This window comes from Anguilla anguilla, chromosome 9 (assembly GCF_013347855.1).
Source record: "Anguilla anguilla isolate fAngAng1 chromosome 9, fAngAng1.pri, whole genome shotgun sequence".
Lineage (NCBI taxonomy): Eukaryota > Metazoa > Chordata > Actinopteri > Anguilliformes > Anguillidae > Anguilla > Anguilla anguilla.
Genome location: NC_049209.1, coordinates 35,013,159 through 35,028,723, shown reverse-complemented (window position 1 = coordinate 35,028,723; position 15,565 = coordinate 35,013,159). Strand labels below are relative to the sequence as shown.

At 43.3% G+C, this 15,565-nt stretch overlaps 2 protein-coding genes across 2 annotated transcripts; one reads left to right on the top strand and one right to left on the bottom strand.

Moving 5' to 3' along the window:
- Nucleotides 1-7,400: 7,400 nt before the first annotated feature.
- LOC118236342 (forkhead box protein I1-ema-like) lies at nt 7,401-11,214 on the bottom strand. The gene is made up of 2 exons (XM_035434627.1): nt 9,118-11,214; nt 7,401-8,773 (listed from the first exon to the last, which is right to left on the bottom strand). The coding sequence occupies exons 1-2, from the start codon at nt 9,710-9,712 to the stop codon at nt 8,220-8,222; spliced, it is 1,149 nt and encodes a 382-aa protein (XP_035290518.1). The 5' UTR covers nt 9,713-11,214; the 3' UTR covers nt 7,401-8,219.
- Nucleotides 11,215-12,132: 918 nt separating this feature from the next.
- On the top strand, nt 12,133-13,479 carry syce3 (synaptonemal complex central element protein 3). Its single transcript, XM_035434639.1, has 3 exons — nt 12,133-12,218; nt 12,415-12,523; nt 12,910-13,479. The coding sequence occupies exons 1-3, from the start codon at nt 12,210-12,212 to the stop codon at nt 13,077-13,079; spliced, it is 288 nt and encodes a 95-aa protein (XP_035290530.1). The 5' UTR covers nt 12,133-12,209; the 3' UTR covers nt 13,080-13,479.
- Nucleotides 13,480-15,565: the final 2,086 nt, after the last annotated feature.

The following is a 15,565-nucleotide window of genomic DNA, read 5'->3' as shown; positions in this document are numbered from 1 at the left end:
GTGTGATCTGCGCGCCGTCACCTCGCCTGTCGCCCGTGGCCGGGACCGGGACCGGGAAGGCGAGGCGCGGCGCGGCGCAAAAATTCATCCTCATCCCAGACGGCGGCTGTGGAGAGCGTGTTTCCGTGGCTACGGCCGCCGTGTCGATCACGACAGGGTATGAGGGTGGTGTACTGTGTAATCCCTTATGGATTCTGCGAACGCACACACACACACACCGACACACATACACGCACACACACACAGACACGCGCACGCACACATATACACGCACACACACACAGACACGCGCGAGCGCACACACACACACACACACACACACAGACAAGTGCGAGCGCACACACATACACGCACACACACACAGACACACATGCACACACACACACACACACACACACACAGATGTAGCGATGGGGTAAGTTGGCAGGTCATCCTAGCACTCGTGATCCTTCATTAATCATGAACTGTCACCCTCTCTCTTTCAGCTGCAGTCTCCACTATCTCTCTCCCAACTCCCCCTCTCATTATCTTTCTATCACTCTCTGTTTTCCCTCCCGCATTATTTCTGTCTGTTTCTCCATCTGTAAATTTCCGTATCGTTGTCCCTGTACCCTAACGGTCCATTAAAATGTGATAATTATGTCAAAATTGTATAAACTGTACAAACAGTGCTACCCAACTCAGTTACGTGGAACTTGTTGAAATAACTGGTTTATCTAAGTCCTTTTGTGAGAACTGTGCACAAACAAATATACAGACAGACAGACACACACACACATACCACATAGGCACTTGAAGTCAATCATGATGAAACTCTGACATAATTGCATCCATTTATTTCTCATTATGTTCCCAGCTTAATTATGTCCTCCCTAGGATCATTGTGGTACAAAATGGCCATTCACCTTCCATTTGGATGCTGCATTTTGGTGGTAGTTGGCTTGAGATCCATGAAAGGCATGATGTGTATTTTCAAGAAAAATGTGCAATGACAGATGTACTGTATGTCATTTTGAATATCTCAAGGCGGGCGCCAATTAGATAAAAGTCCTCCTATTTCTCTACAGCCCAAAAGTTAAATGAACTCTGGTGTATATTTACTCCAGTCAAGTACATAGTATCCTCTTTGCACTGTTTGATTTCTATTAGCTGCATCAATATATTTTATTTTGAAGGAACCAACAACAAACAACGGCGCAAACAAAAGTTCTCTCTCTATTCCACTCTTGCCCCCAAAGGTTTATCGTCAGGTAATCAGAGAGTGATCTGACTGATTCTCCTCATCCAGCTGCCCGCATGCTGACAAATCCCCCGGATTATTTTGAAATGTCTTCATAATGGACGTTGTGTGCATTAGACCGAGAATTACGAACGTAAACACAAATGCAAAACGGCCTTCTTTTTTTTTTGTCCAAGGGAGAACCTCCTTGTTGGAACCCGGCCTGTAGCCTCCTCTAACTATTAAATGATTTTCACTGGAATGGTCAATGCTGAAAAAGTATATGAATGTAATCACAATTAATTACAATGGTTAGGGAACCGGGCTTGTAACTGAAAGGGGGTGAGTTTAATTCCCATTTAGGATGCTGCCTTTAGGTACTTAACCTAAATAGCTACAGTAAATATCCACTGGTATAAATGGATTGTATGCATCAAAAATGTAATTGGTCTAAATTGCCCTGATTAACAGTGTGTTGTAAATACCAATAACATCATTATAAACAAAGTCCTGGCAGAGATAGTATCACACTGATGTCTCTCTGATTGCCCCAACCATCACCCACGACACAAGGCTGACAGAAAGTTCTAGTTCCTGGACCGAATGCAGGAGACAGGTATTTTCCAGGTCTGGTCTGCGCCCCCCCCCCCCCCCCGCCCCCCCCATCATGGCTGTATGTGCAAACAGAGCGGCAGCAGGCTGAGCGTTAGTGCGGCATGCGCCAGCGCTTTCAGGGGCACACTTTCAGACCCTCTGGGCCTCTGTCGCTGAATGAGGGGAATTGCATTCACACATCTGAATGGAGAGGTCCAATCCATCCCAATAAAGATAGGAGGGGGGGTGTTGTATCAATAAACACCCGGACAAGTGATCGGGTGGGGTCCTGAGGTGGGGGGGGGGGGGGGGGTGGGGGGGGGGTGGGGTTGGGGTGATGTGTGGCCAGTGTTATCAGCAGAGATGATGTGGTGATTATGGACACGCCATTGTCATGCGTGGACAGACTGTGCTGCTTGAGCCAGCGGCTTCTTCTGTAAACTCTTGCGATTTTATTCAGATTTAATTTCAAAACTCCATGGAAACTCCATTGAGCGTGAATTAAATGAAACTAGCATATGCGAATGCGTTCACGCATCATCTCCAAAAATCAAACCGCAGAACCTTCACCCCGATGACTTCGGATTGGCCAGATTAGTAATGAGGCGGAAAGCACAGCAGTCAGAGCATTGCGACCGTATCTACCCCCCCCCCCCAACACATCTGTGTTTATAAAGAGGGTAGCAGTGGGTTTAACCCTTTGAAGAGTAGGCTTTTTAGAAAAAATGCTTTTTCAGTGTTCTAGAACTTTTGCCGCTTTCAGAGAGACTGTGACATCAGTAATGGAACGTTCAGTTAAGAGAGTTAATTGCGCATTTGTGACCTCACAGCTTAACAGGTTTGAAGAGTGGCGTAGCATGTGGACGGTAAACAGGGAGGCACACTTTTTGACCCTCTGGGCTCTGGGCCGGGACGCATGGAATCTCCTCAGAATCACATCTGAATGAAGAGGTGGCTGACTGAGGGTGGCTCATACAGTTAAGATAGATGGTGGAGTGTTGTATCAATAAACACCTTGACAAGTGATAGGGTGGGGTCCTAAGGGGCTGTTTGGGGGGGGGGGGGCAGGGGGGGCATGGTGCTGGTGAAGTGTGCCACATGCCGGTCTTATCTGCAGAGATGACATGGTGATTATGACTGAGCTATTATCATGCGTGGACACAGAGTCTAGCGTTGATAGGGCATAGAAAGGTAAATTGGCCATTTGTGGGTGGGTTAGACATTAATGGGGCAGGCAAACTGTCCCAAATACCAAAACACCTGTCATCAGGTCAAGATGACTGTTATGACAGGCTTTACTCTTGCGTGCACGTATGAGCAAATCAACGGTTTACATTTTACTGTCAAATTGAAACTTCACTTCACCTGTAGTTCACATTTGTCAGTTCAAGTGTCTGAATGGCACAGATTTAATCTGTCCACGGTGTCCCATGACTTTCATTTTTCATTTTTAACCCCCGATTGATTAATTCACCTCCATGATCTCAGAACTCTTGACACTATATTTGAAATGTAGTAAAACTCTAAATTTATATGAGTCACCTCTGCTTCAGTCTTCCCATTGGCTACCAATAGCCACCTGTAATAAACTCAGGACGCTTGTTCTGGCCGAACCTCAAAATGCACCTCATCCAACAGCTTGGGTACTTTTTCTTTGATTCTTTTCTCTACTAAACATTGTATACAAAACATAACCCTTAGTGCGACTCAAAGTATATTTTCTAGTTCAACTATGGAATATGAAAATGTTTTTGTAAAGTACTTGTCCTGTACTGTCTTGCATACTTCTCGTATCTTGCACATGTATGTACTTGTACAATTATATGTGCCTGAACTGAATACATTCTTTAGCTTAGTTCTTTTAATTAGACTGTTACATTCACTTTTAAGTTGTTCTACATAACAGCATCTATTGAATATGTAAATGTTATTGTAAATTCTTGACAGAAATTCAAGGACTAAATATAAGATGGCCAAGGACAAAGTTGATGAATGGAATTTTATTGACAGACACCTATCCAACTTATATTTGTATAAAATCCAAAAAACCATAAAACTTTTGATTTTAACCATCTTTCTCAAAAAAATAAATAAATAAAAAATTAAATATCAGTGCCCTGCCCAGGAGTTGAATCAAAAACCTCCCTATCTTCAGACAATAAATACACCGCGCACTCCAGTCAGACCTCTCTGTTCAGCATCCTCTCTCCAGCCACCTGTCCCGTCTCCCAGAGCACTTGTTAGGTGATGGTAGCAGAACCTTCCCCAATCAGGAAGGCAGATTGGCTGTTTCCCACAAAGGTCTATAAATCACACGTTTCAGCCTATAGCTCAATGTATCTATTTAAAAAAGCCCTTCTCTCCCTTGATGGTGACACTTATTGATTGCTATTTTTATCTCTAGTTTTACTGGCATTTGCTGGTTATGTCAAACGCATTTTTATAAGTTGCTTTGACTAAAAGCACCCACAGCCCACTGAAGGACAGAAAGACAGACCAAATGCTGACTGACCTACAAACTTCACATAGGTGAATTTTTTTTGCCCGTTTTTGCCCAATTTTCCTTTCTGTTTCCTCTGTACAGCGTCTTTGTGTCCGTGCCTCTGTAAAAAAAAAATTCGCTATACAAATGAAATTGTGTTGAATTGAACTGAATTGTTTTCCACTTCACGTTGTCATCACATAAGCGTTTATCTTCTCGGGGTTCCATTGTTCTCTGTAGAGCCTAAAGTCCCCACTTATCTGATGTGGGGGGGGGGGGGGGAGATAGATAAGTGGTGGCCTGTTTCGGTTTTTAATCTGGGGGTATTTTGGAGGTAAATCATCTCGTGTTGTCCCCCCCCGGGCCCCCACTGCATCCACCATCTCTCTCTCTCTCAGCTCTGTTCTCTTCACCACCATGCCTGTGTGCTTTATTCTTTTTTAAATGGAAGATAAAAAAGAACATGTAACGCAAACGTATATCGTTCAATAGAATTATTAAAGAATAATTATTTAGGATTCTCTCTTTCCTTCCAACCCTTTATCTCATAGCTCTTTATCATGTCTGACTGATGACTGATATTTAATGCAAATTTTATCTTATCTGAACAGTGTTCCGTAGTTGTTCTGCTGACCTTTGGTATGCACTTACGTCGCTTTGGATAAAAGCATCTGCCAAATAAATGTAATGTAACTCCTTACGCAGGGATAAAAAGGCTTCATTCTGCTTTTTGGTTTCTAAGCAGGATTGTTCTCTCTTTTTTCTGTCTTGTAAAGGATTAACTTTGCTACTAAATGTGCGGAACTGAAATGTATGAGACTAATGTGAAATAAAGTGCAGGTGCAGGGGCAGGTGTTCTCCCTCTCGCTTTCTCTCTCTCCTTCTCTCTCCCCTTCTTCTGTCACTCTTTATATCTCTCCCGCCTTTCTTCCTTTCTCTTTAACAGCACTGTTTTCTGCTGAAGATAGTGTAGTTATGGTATGGACGTCCTGTGTCACGGGAGAGAGAGACGCGGTTGAAGTTGCCTTTCTCCGGGTTAGTCCTTCTAAGTGAAGTTACCTTTGAGTGTCTTTGCTGACAGTTGAAGAGATGTCGAGTGGCTAATCTCGACTAACATCCTCAAGAGAAATTTAAATTCCCCCCCCCCCTCGTCTGGGACATGGGAACCATCTCTCTCTTCCTCTCCCTCTCGGCCTCCTTGGGGAGGCGATACGGGAGACGGAGAGCAAGAGAAGAGGGGGATGAGGAGGGAGGGATGGAAAGGCGCTGAGCCTCGAGGTTTGGAGTGGCCGAGCGGACCCCCTGCCCATCCCTCTGGCAGGAAATCTGTGAGAGATCTAAAGCAAACAATGTCCCTCTACCTATCCTACCCCCCCCCCCCCTTGCTTCCCCACAACTGTCTGTTAAACCCTCTCTTCTCATGGGACACGGGAACGCCCCGCTCAGCAATGTCCCACCACCCCAACTTCCCTGTCCCAACCTGGCCATGTCAGCAGTCGGGAGAGGGGAACGCACGGGGAGAGGCAGGGAGAGGCAGTGCTCACTGGTTCTCAGGATCAGAAATGATGACATCAGCTCTTCACACACTTTGAAAATAAGGATGTCGGTTTGGGTTTGTTTTTTTCATCTCCTGTGAAACTCTGGGTTACACTGCACCCCGGCTGGGGTCGGGAGGGGGGTGATTCAGGTTTCAGTCCTACTGTCCCATGTGAACAGGGACTGTTGCCCAAGGCAGTGCTCACTCAGGTCAATCGAAACAAATCACATTTCTGGACATGTACACAATCCTTTCACAATATGCTTACATGACACTTTGTTTTGAGAGGATATTAAATGGCATTTTAGAGCGCTGATACAGTGACTTTTTACCATTATTAACAAGACAAATCCTTGAGATTTGCAGGTTAAAATATATATACAAACGAAAATACATAATTATATAACAGGATTGAATTCAGAATTCGGATTAGGCCCAAATACGGAATTCATAAAGCGGTAATAGAATTGATACAAAAGCGTTTTTGTATTAACACTGTCTCAAAGCTTTAGTCTAAATATACAGTTTTAGGACACATTCTACTTTGGTAATCATGAAAATCCATTGGACCCATAAGCTTTTTGACAGTCACAATTTTCATACTGTATGGCACATTACTATGTAGAAAAATGCAACTGTGATGACCTGGTGAATAAATGTCCATTCAAATTTTATTCCAGAAGCATCACGCCCTTATTCTATTGTCTGACCAGAGACAATATACATTTAACATGGAATTGATGAAGAAGCCATCCAAAGTTCACACCACTGGACACACGCACCCCACCCAACAACTCACACCCTCCCCACCACACCCCAGTGTTCGCCTCTCTCTGAGTCTGTTGCATTTACATTCAAAACACAGGCAGTAATAATGACCACATTTGTTACACAGGCACATAAATTGAACATAAGGTCTATGTGATTCTATGATATCTGGTTCCATCCAGAAAGTTCCTCTCTGAGCTGAGAATGACCTGTTTTTATGTGCTCACTCATTAATTTCTTTTTTTCTTCAAATTAAAAAATGGAAAGATTTATTTAGGGCCGTGGTCATGTGAGCAATTGGGGGGAGTTCCATCAGAAGGAAAAGAGGACAGGAATTCATGTGAAAAAAAGTGAGTTGGAGAGTGATTGGGTGAAGGAAAATACAAGTATAGGGGAACCTGGAGGAACAAGTTCTGTCTTCAGCAGTTTTTTTTTTCAGTCAAACTTGTTGCTCCCTCTCTCGCTATCTCCCTCTCTCTCAGTAGAGTGTTTAACAGTCACGATAATCCCTCTCTCATTTTCCCCCTCTTCATAACGTGGATCATTGACAGTAGCCCCCAAACAGTAACCTGTCCACATGAGGACACACCTTTCCAGTGTGATGAACATTCCCTCATATGTTTAAAATGGACAAAACCAATAAAATTGTTACTACCTTTCTTTCTTTTACAGTTTGAAATGAATTCAATTTGACTAACTACTATGTGTACATAATACATGAATCTCATCAAATATGAGGGTGTAGTTTTCAGGTTTGTCATTGTATTGTGTGTACTTGTGATTACCTCACTTTTAAGATGAAGCAAGAGACAAGGAATATTTTCGTTTCACATTTTTATTTTTCAAACATTGTGCCATTTTGGCCATTAACAGCCCAGATGGATATCACACAAATAAACAAAAATTTACAGAGAACAACGCTTTTCATGTTGCCCGCACAATCATTCCATAAATACCCAGACAAAATCTCTGGATATATATATATATAAACCAGAAAAAAACATTTCAAACAGATAAAAAATACATAAATACTTAAACCAATAAGGTTGTCAAATTATCACATTTAAGCAAGCTATGGGCACACATTTTGAGTCATGCTGAATTCAACACATTTTGTCCCTTTGTACTGTCAGTCTGTTCCAATGTATCTGCTCAGTAATATTACCATCAGGCCACTGAGAAATGACCAGCAATTCTGCAAGTGCCAAAAGGAGGCTACTGGAACCTCGGGTTTTGTAGTTTTGTGTAAACAGTTACAGAGTCAGGTGTACAGAGGTTTGTTTACAATGTTGACATGACAACCGGAGGTGAAGGGAAGAAGGAAGCGGTTGGGATTCTTGTCTGGGTTGCGATGATGTCAGCAGCCGGCCCTGCTTGAGATCGGAATGCGAGAGCGCTCACACGCTGGGAAGCGTGGGAGCCTGTGCCTGTGCCCTGCTGAGTCAGGTGTTCCTGTGGGAGCCGAATCTCGCTCCGCAGCGAGACCGTCCTCGCCCCTCTCCACGTTCCCAGCTGCAGAGGGGCGCTTCTGATTTCGGGCAGGGAGGGAGGGAGGGGGGGTTTCCCCCGGGGCATGGCAGCTTGCACGCTGTGCGCCAGCACACCCGCAGCCGTCGTGTTCACACCTCCGTGCCGCTCTGGGGGTACAGCGCCGCGGGGGAGTCCAGACTCGGGTAGAGATGGCTGAACTGGCTGAGCAGCGAGCCTCTGTAGGCCCCAGGGGAGGGCGTGGCTAAGGACTGCAGGCTGGACATCACAGGCAGAGACTCCCACTGCGGTACGGTGGCGTCGGGGGAATAAGAGCCGAACCCCCCGAATTGTGTGACCCCCGGGGGCCCCTCTAGTGGCAGGTCAAGGGGCGATGGTTGACTAAGGGGATTAAAGTCCAAACCTGACCCCCCCGTCACCAGTCCGGACACCTCAGACAGGAAGTTGTTCAGGCAGTGGGAGGTTCCCAAGGAGACGGGGGAGGGGCCTCTCTCTGGGGTGCTGGAGTTACTGGGGATTTTGGGGCTGCTTCCCCTGCTCCCCTCTCCGGACTCTGCGCCCCTGGCCCCTCCGTCCCTGCTATCGACCGCCTGGGAGTCAGACTTCCTCTTCCTCTTGCGGCGGAAGTTTCCGTTGTCAAACATCTTTTCGCAGTTGGGGTCCAGGGTCCAGTAGTTACCCTTGCCTAGAGAGAAAAGTGCGGAATAAAGTTTTCGTGAGAATATGTCTTTTGAGCAGGTGAAAAATCATATTATAAGGCTGACAATCTATGTGTGCTGTTTAGATTCTTTTCCTTCCACAAAATACAGGACAAACAAAACGGAAGCTGTACTGTAAAAGGACTTCTGCTATTTTCAAACTGACAGACACAATAAGGGTTTACACCGATCCTGACAGACGCTGACCGCTGTGCAACATGTTGTTGAGCATACCAAGTGGCCACAAACTATTTCTGTTTTCTTTTTAAAGTAAGAGTCACTCACAGCTGTAAGGTCTCTGAAAAGGCAAAAGCGAGAGAGATGTTCTTACCTGGGTCGTCCTCGTCACGGGGCACCTTCTTGAAGCAGTCGTTGAGTGAGAGGTTGTGGCGGATAGAGTTCTGCCAGCCGGCCTTGCTCTTGTTGTAGAAGGGAAAGTTTTCGGCCACATACTGGTAGATCTGGCTCAGCGTGATTCGCTGATCGGGGGCCCTTTGTATCGCCATGGCGATAAGGGCGGAGTAGGAGTACGGGGGCCTGACAAGCTTCATCAGCTCCTCCTGGGAGGGCATGGAAAACCAGCCCACCTCGCCACCCCCTACCCCCGTCCCACCAAAGTACGGGTAGGCCCCCTGCATACCAAAGTACTGGGGGATAAAGGGGGCAGCAGGTACCCCAGGACCCCCACCAACATAAGGAGTGCTGTTGACCCCAAAATCATTGAACCACAAGTAGGGGTTCGAAGGGGGGGTAGCATAGTCCCCCATATCGTAAGTGGAAGGGGCCACCTGCTGGGGGCTGGGTAGAGATGGCGAGGTGTAGTAGCTGTCGCTGTACAGGCTGAGTTCTGGGGACTCCTGCCCCAGACTGGGGACCTGCGTCCCACAGAGTGGGGGCGACTGGCCCTGCTGCTCGAACGTCATCATGCTCACCCCCAAAAGTCTCTTCTGGAGTTGCACTCGTCAGCTGATTTCTTCTTCTGCTGTTTGGGTACCGGTGAAAGACCTCACTCTCCACCACAAAAATCTTCTGTCCCACAAGGAAATGTAATAAAATCTCTCTCTCTCTCTCTCTATGTCTCTATATGTCTCTTTCTCTCTCTGTCTGTCCTCGTCCCTGATTCAGACACTTGTGCCCTGCAAATTCAGGAATGTCAGGTGTGTCACAATCTGCCACCTGCCTCCACCTGCTCCCTTTATACCATAGAGGCGACACCCTCATTGTCCCTGATTGGCTGAATGCCTCTGAGTGTCATAATGTCTTTCTTTGTGCGTCTCTGGCAATTCTGAAGAATCCCTCTGGCTGAGTGGAGAAAAATTCCACTAGGAATCCTGAGATCACTTTTTTCATAGTTTTTTTCAAGCCTGAACACTTTCTCAGTTTCTTTTCGTTAATAAACTGACAATAGAACATATAATCAATGGCAGAGGATTATAGCTGGATTACATAATCATAAAAAATACATAGTAGTCATCATATTGAGTTGCACCGTTGCATTACATACTGACTCAAGTATGTTCATATTAATTTCAGGTATTTTTACCCCCTCTCCCCAAAAATGTTCAACGTGTTTTTGCAAATAAATAAATAAATAAATAAATAAATTTGTGATCTAATCTGTATAATGATCATACTTTAGCCTTATCTTATGATTGATAGCGAAAGTGTGACAGTACTTCATTTCTCAGTAAATACGTGTGTTTCATTTCTCTCATGTGTATCGTTTGGCGTCTCATAGGAATTTCTCTCAAATTAATCTCACAGTTCATTCGTATTGATGCTTGTTAATTGATGAGTCACGGTTATGTATTGTTTATGTATTTACTAACTTACGTATTTATTTGTATTTTATTGATCTGTAAAAACTTCAATTTAGAAATCTTTAGAAAGGGAGTTCAACCTTTGAAGACAATGGAAAGAACGAATGAAAAACAGGTGCACCACCTGCTCTAATACCCCCGCAGTTGACACGGGCTCTTTGATTCATTTTTTTTCCTCATTCTGGGTTAAACGCCACACACTACTATGAAACAAACCTTTACGAATTATTTCACCATGATCTATCGTTAGTTTATGCGCACACTGTGAACGGTTTTTGCGTTGAAATCATAGTGAGGTATTTAATGTAGGCTATAGCCTATGTAGCCTGAGCTCAACGTTTTCGTATGTCTGAACAAGTTAGACGCAAGAGGCGGACAGTTGCAACCTTCATTTACGTAACTGCTCGTCAACACCTACTTATCGCAGAAAATACCCATATTAAGTAGGCAAAGGACTTTTTCGTATTCATTAATTCTTCCAATTCTTTCAACCCTTCCCCGCTTTTAAATTTGCATAACATAGCAGCACCCATGGGGCTGAAAATACACGCGCAGAAGCCATTGTTGAGCCAATGAGCCATTATTACTAATTAAAGGAAGATTTTATCGACTGTTAATATGTTTAAAAAATTGTCAGGGATAGTAGGCTACGTAGGCTATATTATTTTTAAACGTATTTAATCAATGGCCATGCTACAAGTACTTATTTTGAACATTATAACTTTCTCAATCAGTTTATCGGATTCTAGGCTACCTTTCATTTGACCACCTACGGTACCAACTAATCCGGTGTAGTTTACAGAGAAAGCTACTGTAGCAATATAGAACTAAAGGTAAACGTATGTTAAAAATTGCATAGGCTACAGATGTTGCAGCAACTCTGACTGGTAGCCTAAATCTACGTGACACTAAGGGTTAGGCCTACTTTTGGCAACATGATCACGGGATTAGCCTCCGAAAGTGTTTTAATTTTACACAAAAAAACAAAATAATATAACATTTAAAAATACGTAGGACTATTAGACCCACTTCAGCAATCGACTTTGGGAAAATCCATTAGTTTATTTCTAATCAGAATTTAAAAAATTAAAAAAGAAAAATCCACAGTAATCTTAGAGTGATCTCTGGTGACCACTGATTATGTTTCATTGTTTTTTTCGGAGTAGGCTATACGAGGCCTATTATTATTATTATTATTATTATTATTATTATGAACTTAAATGCAGTCCTGGGGTGTCTCCTGAATTCTGATGCTCGTTATCCTGTAAACACTAAATTCAAATACCGAGGAATTGACTAAAACAGATTTAGTGACAATCATCTCACGTTCATTCTTAGGTCTACGGACAAAATTATCAGAGGTTAGCAAAACATTACTGTAACTATTTTATTTAGGAGGTCTAATTAGGTGCCTATAATTAAGAGGACTAATGAGGTATTAATGAATAGGCCATTAATCGTTATTAGTCTAGCTCTATATTAGTTCGCACCATGGAATTTGGACTATGTGGGAAATATCTCGCGCTGCAACCAAAAGGTTAGCAGTCCAACGCTCACGCGCACTTTCCGTTAGAGGGCAAGTTTCTCTTCACACCAGGTTAACATGGCAACTGTAAGTCATGAACGAGTAATGGTGCATTTAATGTGATATTAAGACATCTTAATTAAGGCCTAGTTTGTACTTTGAACTAAATTGTATGTGTATTATCCGAGCGTAAAAAATCACGACTACCGTATAGTTCCATGTCCAAACATGGCCCGGTCGGAGCAGTATTATTGACTTGGTCTGTTCTTCTTTTTCGGGATAGATGTCAGAGTCTCGGGGGGAAAGGGAGTTGCATGACCGCGTTGTGCAAGAACTGAACCACTTGAGCAAGGAAATGGAAAAAATGGTTGAGGTCATGGAGAATGTGTCGGGTAAATGTACACCTGTGCAGCCTATAGCTGCGTAGCTGCGAGCTAGTCTACTAGAAATTCGATAATCTTTTCTTCGTAAGCCAAGATAACTAAGGCTGTTCGGTTATTGACATGTGTAGGCAAGTTAGCTAGCTAGCTAACATTATCCGAATAATAGTGGCAAATGCTTAATTATCTCCATTTGGGACCTCGGCATCCTCAGCCTAAATAGACTAGGCCTATGCCTATTGATTAGATGTGGCAAACGTTAGCCGAGCAAATACGATCGCTCTCACTCTTTAATGGCGTGCTGTTATTAAAAGTAAAAACAAATACATAAATAAAAATCGCCATTGTTGCTCTCAAAAGTGTACAGTTTGTGACTGCCTACATCTTCTCGTCTGCAGTGCAGTTGACGTGGATGGCATATGACATGGTGGTGCTTCGCACCAGTCCGGAGGTGGGAGAATCCACCCGGAAGCTGGAAGAGGAGTTTCTTCAGTGCAAGAATCTCCTAGAAACCACCTGCATAGAAGCCATCGGCAGGTCGACAGACCCGGGACGGATTTGGCCATAACTGTCAGATTTCTGCAGCAATTTAGCCTTAATGTGCGTAAATGAAACGTTATAGCTGCAGTGTTCAGACTCAGTCCCAAATGTTATTATATTCAGAGCAGCAGCTGACATATTTAGCGTGTTCGACAAATGTTTCCCTAAAATACGTGACTGTTCTGGCCATTTGTTGGCACTGGAAATTGCGGACCATGTCATGGGTTAGACGTTGGTCACGTGATCTGACTAAGAGTAGATGCCACGTGGGACATATTTGTAAACTCGTATTTTGGTTTATTGATTTGGGCATGTGGTTATGAAAATATTTGTTGTTGTGTTTGAGCAAATGGGTTTCATAAGTTTTGATTCCTAGTCTGGACATGGAGCATCTACTGTGCAAATAAACAATAGAGGTGTGAGACCTATTACTTTTAAACCGTGTTTCTGGATAAAGGGGATATTGGTAAGGACGGTTGTGTTGGTTCTGTTGCTTTATGTTTCAGAGAAAACACTTCTGAGGAATTCAGTAAATGAGCTGTGTACAGTCCCTCTGAACCTCGATCACTCAGAGATTGACACAAGTGAAATTAAGGGAAATGTGTGAGATGTGGGATTTGTAATATCCAGCTGGCATACTGTATGTAAAGTAGGGAACAGTCAAATTTTCTTTGTTATAGCTTTTTAACAGGAATTATAGGGTGTATTTCTTGGAAACAATTCACAAACAGCAGATATAGGCCAGAGAAATACCTGTGGATCCTCAGCAGTAAATGATCACCCAGAGAAAGATACATACTGTCTCATCACGTGAGCAGTCCATGCTTGAGATGGAGAAGCATAGAGACAGATATTTTAATGAGCGTAAAAATAAGAAAAATGGTTAGTGAGTATTTCCCTTCAGCCTTATAGTGACGCAAATAGAAAAGTTGAAGGGCAAATATTATCTAAATCTATTGTGTTCGATTACTAACACCAGCTAGTCAGCATAAGAAACAGATACTCCCAGCATTGTAATTAATAGATGATGATGCATTAAGTGGTTTCCCAGGGCGTATATGTTTATATTAACTTATTAATATAACATGTTAAAAAGGAAAATATACTAATCTGAAGTGCTCCTGTAATTCAACCCTGCCTGTAGAACTTTGCATGTGGAGCTATTATGGGTGGTTTGACAGTTTACCTCTGCCTAAATGACATTGGCATTGTGTGTAGCCATTTTGTTTTTATTTACACACTCCTCGCCATGTCTCTGTTGTTACTCCTAAAGACAGGTAAACTATCTCATGAATCATATTAAGGAATACAAGTATAAGCCTGCCAAGAACAGCAGTTAGTTTGTAATTGGAGAGGATTACTGTAATCTTTGACCCTATAAGAGTGCAAGCCTGTCTTCCACACCCTCCAGGGGTTTTGGACTACTTTCCGAAATGTTTAATTTTGCTCTGGGAGTCTGTGAATGAGAGGTAATTGACATATGAACCACCCACGAACGATATCAAGGCTGTTATCGTTATGTGTGATTTTTAAAGTGGAGGTAAATGAGACAGATCGGGGACGTCGATATCGGTGTCGCGTTCACCTCGTGGCTGAGAGACGGTTACTGCGGTCCGACATTTGAAATGTGCCAAAGTCACGTTCGGGTGATGCGGTCAAGCGTTCGCACACTGTGCGGTTAACGGAACCCGAAACCCAAACGCAATCCTGAACCTGTACGCGATGCGTTCACCAGTGGGGGGCGGTCCACACTCGCTAGGAAAAGCTTCAAGGCCATGGCAGGGTTTGACACAACTCCTGGGAGTGTAGCTGGCCATGTCAGCAGATTACAACAGCAAGCAGAATTTGACTTAACTGCAGACCCACAGAAAAAATACAAAGATACTAAGTAATACAATACTTACTGATATAATATGACATGAACAGCTATGACGTGTGCCCAGCTGAGTGACATAGAGAAAATCCAGTTATATATTTTTTTAAAACTGCTAACTTTATTGATCACGCTTTAACATTACAGTACCAAAACTGGAGTCTTCAAACCCCTCAATGTCCTAAAAATGTAAATCCCTTTTAAGTATATTTTGGTTATATTTCATAAATCACATGTTTTTGACTTACCAGTAAAATAAGTGCCTCCTTGTTAATACTGTGATAATTGTAATATTGTACTAAATACACAGTAAAATGTCCAGTGTTAATTGAACTCTAACATATGCGTATACGTCCAATAGGGACCTTTTGTACCCTGTTGATTTAACACTAAACATTTTACTGGGTAGCCACATCTTATATAGATCCATGAAATCGTGATACCACAATTTACACTTTTATTTTATTTAACCTTTATTTACCCAGGGTAGGTTCACAGAGCACGGATGCTCTTTTGCAGGAACGCCCTGCTTTGCACTCATACACATTCACACCTGGGAGCTGCCCAGTACAGCCACAATCCTCTATTGTTGGCCACTGAGCAGCTCCACTGGAGAGAGAGAACATTTTTTAGCCAATTAA

What these genes read in the sequence shown, in the direction of transcription:
- syce3 (XM_035434639.1), top strand. An exon ending in GGTCATGGAGAATGTGTCGG is followed by an intron (nt 12,524 to 12,909) that starts GTAAATGTACAC and finishes TCTCGTCTGCAG; the next exon opens with TGCAGTTGACGTGGATGGCA.
- LOC118236342 (XM_035434627.1), bottom strand. Translation starts at nt 9,712, where the DNA reads ATGATGACGTTCGAGCAGCAGGGCCAGTCGCCCCCACTCTGTGGGACG. An exon ending in CCGTGACGAGGACGACCCAG is followed by an intron (nt 8,774 to 9,117) that starts GTAAGAACATCT and finishes TTTTCTCTCTAG; the next exon opens with GCAAGGGTAACTACTGGACC.